The sequence below is a fragment of the Apteryx rowi genome, unplaced genomic scaffold (assembly GCF_003343035.1).
Source record: "Apteryx rowi isolate R43461 unplaced genomic scaffold, aptRow1 scaffold_48, whole genome shotgun sequence".
Lineage (NCBI taxonomy): Eukaryota > Metazoa > Chordata > Aves > Apterygiformes > Apterygidae > Apteryx > Apteryx rowi.
Window position 1 is genome coordinate 722,620 of NW_020450738.1, and position 8,025 is coordinate 730,644.

Genomic DNA, 8,025 nt, shown 5'->3' on the forward strand with positions numbered 1-8,025 from the left:
GGACCTTGCTGATATTACACTTTATTGCTTGCATTTCCTAGGCACCTATTTCAGCCCTGTTCCTCTCCCCTGCCTCCGTTAAATGGCTTGCTGGCGTATATAGTGGAAAAACTCAAGAACGGTAGCATGGCAGAGCATTACTTTGAGAAGTCAGAGCAGGGAGGGTCTTGGGCCCCTTAAGTTGCTTTGCAGGGTAGGCTCTCCTGCAGAGAGACTCTTTTTAAAAATACCAGCTCAGCTTTAGAGCAATTCATGGAGGAGGGGATCAGTTGATGTTGGAGCTCTGGGTTCATTTTTTTTTTTGGTGTGTGTGTATTTGTTTTGTTTGCAAGAGGAGAACAGACGGGTTTCAGAGAGTGTTGGTACTACCTTAGCAACATGCTATTTTTGTCTTGCAGTTGAATCCCTTTCCTTTCTTGCAAAGGCATTTTCATTTTAAGGCTCCATGGGTGAGGAAGATCATGAGCCTCAGAAGAGAGGCTCACTCTCTTCAAGAGGAGAAGGAAATGAATTCAAGCTGAGAAAGTAGATGGAGGGCCTTATTATCACAATAACCAGCACAAATGGCAGAATTTGTTTCTTGTGTTCCAAAATGAGGCTTCTTTATTCAGATTTCTACTCTCCTGTATAAGATATGTTAATATACTTCAGCTTGAAGTAGGCTCTTCTAAGCTTGGCCTCACTCTGATTACAGTAGCCTCTATAATCTTCAGTAATTATTATTCGCAAGTGCTCCTTAGAGCTTAGCACAAGAATTGCTGAAGACTGCAGTGCTACACAATCTTCCCTGTGAAGAAGAGAGGGGGTGGAGAAATCTGCGCATCTCCGAACACCGTCCAGGAGCTACATAACAGTGCACTGACCTGATGGAGCTGCTTCAGAGCCATCCTATTTCTGACCAGGAAAATTTGCCACAGATGGGTGCCCGCAGTTGCTGGAGGAAGGAGCTGAGCTGCTAGAGTCGGTGCGTTTGTTGGGTGCGAGACAGCACAAGTGTTATCACGCTAGTTTGTTCAGGAGCAATGAAAGTTGCCTGTCCATCCTCGTTCCCCCAAATCTCCCTGCTGCTGGTGACCAGGAGGCAGCGCGTGCTGGTGCCGGCTCAGAGACACCCCCAGATGCTGGGGGTACCGGCAGAGCAGGGGCTGTCACCGAGTGACTCCTCCATGGAGGCCCTGAGCACTGTAGCGTGAGGGCAGGAGTTTGCTCTGCCCCATTGCCTCATGTCTCAGCGCTTTTATTCATTGTGCAGTTTACCAAGGGAAGAGCTGGGATCCTCGCTGGCCTGGATGGCCATGCACGTCCTCCGTGTTGGACAGGACTGCACACCACAGACACCCTACACCGACAACCAAAAATATAATCTTTATTCACAGCACAGACAAGCTCATTGCCTTTTACCAAACCTCTGTATTTAAGGGCAGTGTTATACCAGCAAGCAATTGCCATCTTGAAACTAGAAAGACGAGGGGCAGCAGGGAGGCAGTGCAAGAGATCCAACTTGTACGAGTGACACCATACTTTAAGGCCCTGTTCAACACCAAAATCATCACAAATGCAAAACCCAAGACAGTTCACAGTGGTCCAATCCCAGTAAGCCAGATTCGGCAGCTAGGAAGAGGGGCTGTCTTTCCAACACCGCAAGTGCACAGTGCTGTAAGCCATCTAGGCCCATTTGCACTATACCTCCCTCCCTGCCTTGTACTGCTTAGTGGGGCATACACTGTTTCCATCCCTCTGCACCCAGCTCAGCCAAACAGCAATGCAATCATTTTGCACGCACTGACTAATGGCAAGTAAAGTCCAACAAGATGGCTGAAACATTTGCATATACATGTTAAGGCAGTTTTGACATCTGGTACAGAAATAATTTTCTAAGAAACCTGAATATCCCCACAAAAGGGCCCAATTAGCCTTCACTCAGAAGAGCGCAGGTACCCAGACCGGCCTGGTGGCACGGCAGCAAAAAGACAACCCAACTACCAGCATTTTTCCATGTTCCCCTAATAAACGGTAAAACATTCCTGTTAACCCCAGATGCACCAAGCTGCTCCTTTTTGTTAGGCGAGAGCCCTTTCAATCTGTTCAGAGAAACTGGACACCCTGCATGCTTGAATTACTAGGCCAAGCCTAGGACTCAAAGGTGGGCACAACACTGGGGTCACAGGCAATCCTGTCTAGCTTTTTATAGGCATTTCCAGTTTCTAAATCGACACGGATAAGCAGCCTCCCAAGCCACAGGGCTCGGTGGAGGAAAGCCACAGCACATCTTGAGCTATTTCCTCACTTAGTTTCTTTGAGACCAAAACCTTTGAGCAGCAAAGTTTGGTCTGCTTTGACCTGGACCGACACTTCTCCAGCACTTTAACTAAAGTGTGACAGGCTGCCTCCTCAAACACGGCTGGGTTCGGGCCCAGTCTACTCCCAGGAGCCAATGTCTGCAAGGGAATTAATTGCAAAGATCACATGAGAAGAAGGAAGAAAAGCGACATGAATGTCGGTCAGTGTCAAGAAGCAGACTCGCGCCCACCGGTTATTTTCCCAGCATCCTAACTGGCGGTTAATCGGCGAGGCAGCCCGCTAGCAGCGCTCTTGTACTGTGGCTCATTAGCGAGCATTAGAGCGAGGTGTATTTCATGCACAGCAGCAACAGCAGCCTACRGTCACGCCAAGTACTTCTGGAGCACACTTTACTGCGCCACACTTCAGCTGATTAAACTAATTATTACTACAGGCTTAATGAAGTCATTCACCACTTGACATAAGACTTTATAGCCATTATTAACTATTTGTCTTCTCTAAATGGTAAGAAGCTCACCTGAAAAAACCACAAAGTTAGTCTGCTTAAAGGAAAAGCCATAGCCCTGCACTTGGTCACCAGCTTCCTAATCCGATTGCAGCCCCCTGGCCGGCTGTCGCGTTCCCCGCTCATTGCTTGCTACATGCATGGAACAGAAGTCACCTGTTCATCTTTGCAAGCTATTGAAATCCGAAACACACGGCAAGTGTATTGACATAGCAGAGTTGTGCGGCACAGGACTCGAACTTTTTTTTTTTTTTTTTTAAAAGAGTTCACTTAGAAACGGCTCCGAGGCTCCAGTGCAGAACAGTGGAAATCCAGCCAGCTCCTCCTGACCCTCAGCACGTCCAACGGCCCTTGCAGGAATTATCCTGTTTTCCTCGAGGAAGCTGTAGCAGCCTTGAAGCACTAGCCACCTACAGCACTACAGTGTTTTGCTTCAAGTATCTCCCCCTTCAAAGCCATTTAGCAGCTCATTAAAGCAAGGTCTCCTCCTGCCCGCAGACTTGCACCCTGCCAGTGCATCGCAAGGTGCAGCATTACCACAGGCGTCCAAAGACCCCCTTATTACAGTCCTGTTTTTAAAATACAGATAAAAGCAGAGGGAAGGAGGGAGGTGGGAGAGGCACCGCAAAGGGCTGCAATACTCACCCGCTACGTCTGGCTGTGGAAACCCTCCCTGTATCTGCTCCGAAACACATGCGGGGCTTTTACTGCTTAGGCTGGCAGTGGCAACCATGGCAAGTGCAGCGCTCGGGCTCCAGACAGATTTTTGTGCTCTTCTGGATTACTGAAAAGAAAGCATATATCACACATTTCAAAAGCCAGCAAAAGAGGGGCTGTACTAGCTTAGAGTAACTCTTGAGGAAGAGAGGAGTTGTCTCTCGATTCAGTCTCACCACCTAAAGCAGACTTGCACAAACTATTTTCAGCCCACCAAGGAAGGCTGCTTTTATTTTTTTATTTTTATTTTTTTTAAGGGAAAACACACTTTACAAAAACAGACCTTAAGAAGCAGATTAGAGAGAGAGAGTTCAGCCCAGACAAGCCATGTGATTTCACCTTACCTGCTAAAGAAAAAACTTTGCAGGAGTACCGCTACAGATCAGAGATTTTAAACAGCTTCCTTTAGTTTCACTGAAAGCAAACCACTTTAAACAATAAAAAAAAAAAAAGAAAAGAGAAAAAAAAAACTGAACAAGCCCGCAAAAAATAGCAACCAGCCAGGGCTAGCCCTGGGGTGCAATTATTTTGCTGCCTTTGGTGTTTCCCAAGGTGAGGCTTCGGGGTGCGGGACAGCCCTGGAGGAAACGAGCTGCATGTGGGGCAAAATGGCACCTTGAGCCTTACGATGTTCCCAGTGAGGAGTTATGCTATTAAAACAGCCTCCCCTGGCCCTAGGGGTAAACTGCTCGGTATGCAGCTCCGCAGCATCGTGGCCACCACAAACACGTACCTTGCCAAGCGACGCTTGGTCATTCGTATTGAAGCTGTCATGGGTGTGCATTTATGCTGCTTTTTGGGAAGAGCTCAGTCTGACACGTTTACTACAGGGCTGCAAATAATTTTGGCCTCTTGCTAATAGCCTTGCGTTGCTCTATCTTCTCTCCAACAAGAGGGAGCACGTTACAAGGTGAGACCAAAGCAAGTTGCTCCTCCAAAATGCTTCTGCATCCTCTCTTGGCAGCCCTATGTGCTAGCAAGGGTATTTCTCACAGAAAACCAGTCAGGAAATACAAAAATGATACAGAGATTTTTCAGCACATCCTTCCATGCAGTGGGGCAAATACCCCTGCGGGAGGTTCAGAGTCAGGATTTTTACAGCATCCTTTTTAAAAAGCCTTCAGCTGGCTGGTTGGGTCAGCGGTTCATTAATTAACACTTCTCATTCACCTGGAGTCACTTCAGTCAATGGGTGACTGGAACAGTGCCAAAGGAATAAAAATTATTAGTCCGTGGCTCATTAACCTGATTGATTACTGTTAATCTGGCAGCCACCTCTGCACGGGAGTCTGCTTCCTCACACCGGGAAGAATAAACCCCTCATTTTAGGCACTGAAAAGTCTTTACAGAGTGTTCTGCTACTGTAATTGCAGCTGCTGAGCAGTAAATCCATTTCCAAGAGAAAAAGCTCAGTAGTCCGTGGGGATTCACAACTGCATTACGGAGAAATGAGCCAAAAAAAATTTTTTTTTTTGAAAGTTACAGGTTCTAGGAAAATAAACATTTGTTCTGCTTCCCTCTTGGAAAGAGTGAAGAAAAGAAATGTTTAGGCAAACAAGTCTATTACTATTTACATAAAACATAGATGGGTATTTGCTCCGTAATATGTTAGCTGAAAAATGAGTAGGTGAAAATAGTTGAAATATATGTTGAAAAAATAGTTGAAAAATATGAAACTGCATGGGAAAGCACCAGAATTTCTGCTAAAAAGTTCTTTGCATTCTGGCTCTGAACAGACCCGAACCAGGAGGAAGCAGTAAAGCCACTGTTGTGCTACTGGCTTGAAAATGGTTAATATTAGCAGCGGGGTCTTTTGTCCTCCGTGAAGGCCATACACGTGGACATACTTCAATGAGAGCCAGCTGCAGCAGTTCATGATCACAAGCCCAATTTTATTCCTGTTGAATTCAAAATGCGCTTTGCCATTGACTACCAAGCGGCTACATGGGGACCACTGGGAGCGTTATGCTTCTGTTACTTATGGCACGATTTTTAAATTGCAGCTGCAATTATTTTGCTGCGAGTCCCCGTTGTGTCCTCGCAGCCGACAAAAGTTTCCGCAGATGGCCCTGATCCTGGGGACAGGGGTGATGGGCAAAAATGCTCACAGAAGAGCAGCAGAGGATTTTCAGTTTTATCAGAAAACTCTTCTGCGTAAGCTGAAGGAAAATCTCCATCAGCTGCCAGTGACAGGAGAAATTAATAATTAGTTGTAGCTATTAGTTCATAGGTTTCACTTACGTAACTCTTCCCTGCCATGAAAGACTATATATTTGTACGTAGTTAAACACTGCTTCTGAAATCCATGTGTTCTGTGTGAGCTAGAGATATGTTTCTAATTACTTGTTTCTAAACAGTGAAAAACGCCACACAGCACCTTGACTAGCAATCTGGGTAAATCCCGCTCTGCTGAATTCATGGTAATTACACCTGCCTACAGCAGCCCCTGCTGTGCATCACCGATACTGGGATACGCGGCCAGCTGGGACGAAACATGAGCTTTCGGGGGCCTTTCTTATCTAATAGTTTCTCCTTCATAAGAAGAAAAAGCGTTCCAGGCGGTTTTTTTGGGGACTGTTGAAGTATTTAAGTGGTTGAAGTCACTGACCACAGTTTCTGACAGTATATTCAAAGCAGGTTATAGTCTCTCTATATGAGGTGTTGCACTGCTGAATTATAATAAATTTTGAAGGCTTTGGGGGCAATAAAAGTAACCCTACTATGCAAAAGATAGTGAGTTATAATTCAGAATAATTCTTAGTAGAAAGCATACATTTGTTAATTACAATTACAACTGCTTTTTGATTCTCAGATAAACAGTGGTTACCATAGTGACTCATTCCTTAAAAATAATTTTTGCCCGGTGCTGTATAAAACACTACAAGATATTTGCCTTCACAGAAAGAAATTTGAGAAGATGAATTTTCCAAGTGTTAGGCTTTGTGTATAAAAAGTAATATAGGCCATGTGTGAAAATTAATACCCTTTTGGTTACTGCCTGAAGATCCTTATATGAATGTTTACCTGCAAGTATACTTATGGAAGTTATCTCAGATGTGGTGCATACAAAAAGTCTTGCAAACCTTTCAAGTCCATAGAGAATCTGTGACAGAATTTTAATCTCCCCACCCTCCCCCATGGAAAATCAGAAAAAGCGGAGAGAAGAAATCAGAGAGCATATTTGTCTTATAGAACAAATCGGCCACTATTTCTTGCCATGCTGGGTTAAAAAAAATGTTTTCTATTTTACTTTGGCCAGTCTTAGTGTATATTTATCTACTAGTACAGTTACCAGCATTTCCCTGTGAAGATTTAGGGAAAAATATTCTGAAGTCACAACCCTCCACTAATGTTTGAACAAACACAAGATTTGATGCAGCAAGCAAAACATAATCTTCAAGGAGGCTCATATAAATTATTATTAATCGATAATACCTTACCATCAATGGCTTCTTGTGGTAATCATTGTGTGTCTTCCTGTTTCTCTCTTGTGGATTTAAAGGCCAAAGTCTGAACCTGACCAGCGTCGCTAGAGGTCACAGCTCCAGTCTTTAGAGAGGTGCCGTGAGGAAGTGCTGCTTAATAGATATGTGTGAAGAACATCAAATAGAAAAATTAAATAATATTGCAAAAACCATTTTGAAAATTTATAAAGTGACATAGGAAATCATATTTCATGGGAAATTATCTATATATATATATTTTTCTCTTTAGAGATAAGAACACATTTCAGAATTTCCTGCAATTTAATAACTGTAAAAGTCAACCAGGAGGATGTTACTTTGCTGCCCCCGGGCAAAGGAATAGCAGGAAAATACTGGCCTCGCTGAAGCTAATCACAAAACTCCTACAGACTTTAGTGGGGTAGGGTTTTACCTTCTGGACTTTAATCCATCTACATAACAGCATGGACGCACTGACAGAAGGAAAGCTCATTCCTGTTCCACATGGCCATGTACAGACTATGCGCAAGGTTTCATGAAGGCACATATAAATAAATAAATATAAAAGTTATATTTGTAATAAATATATTTACATTTATATATAAATAACCTTGAGAATAACATATAAATAACCTGGAGAATGTTATTAAACATAATTGGCATTTACTGAAAGATCCCTGTGCTAGTGCAAGAACTGTTGGGTCCTTGTCCGCATGTGGCTGGACTCAAGGTTTACACCTGAGACTTCTCCCCAGTCCAATTTGGACAGGAAGCCCAGCGTCGTACTCTCTCCAGTTAATAACGGGTGTCATCACTTGCTGCTCGTCACTGTGACAAGCGAGGGGCATGTGATGTTCTTTTGCTTAGGTCTTGCTTGTGGGAAAACCAACTTAATGTTGGCCAGGCTCCCTGTGGGCAATCATAGCTCATGCTGTCAGGCTGAAGAACTGGACTAATTAATTGAATCTCTGCAGCCTGGTGGAGTCAAATCATTTGCTTACACGCAACTCTGATAATTTTCATTATGAAGGATAGTGAGCTGCCAGTAATCAAAGATAC

At 44.1% G+C, this 8,025-nt stretch overlaps 1 protein-coding gene across 1 annotated transcript; it reads right to left on the reverse strand.

The window, feature by feature from the left end:
- Nucleotides 1-2,130: 2,130 nt before the first annotated feature.
- On the reverse strand, nt 2,131-3,539 carry DDIT4L (DNA damage inducible transcript 4 like). The gene is given in 4 exon segments (XM_026078393.1): nt 2,131-2,222; nt 2,225-2,400; nt 2,402-2,438; nt 3,452-3,539. Coding segments are annotated over 4 exon segments (393 nt in total).
- Nucleotides 3,540-8,025: the final 4,486 nt, after the last annotated feature.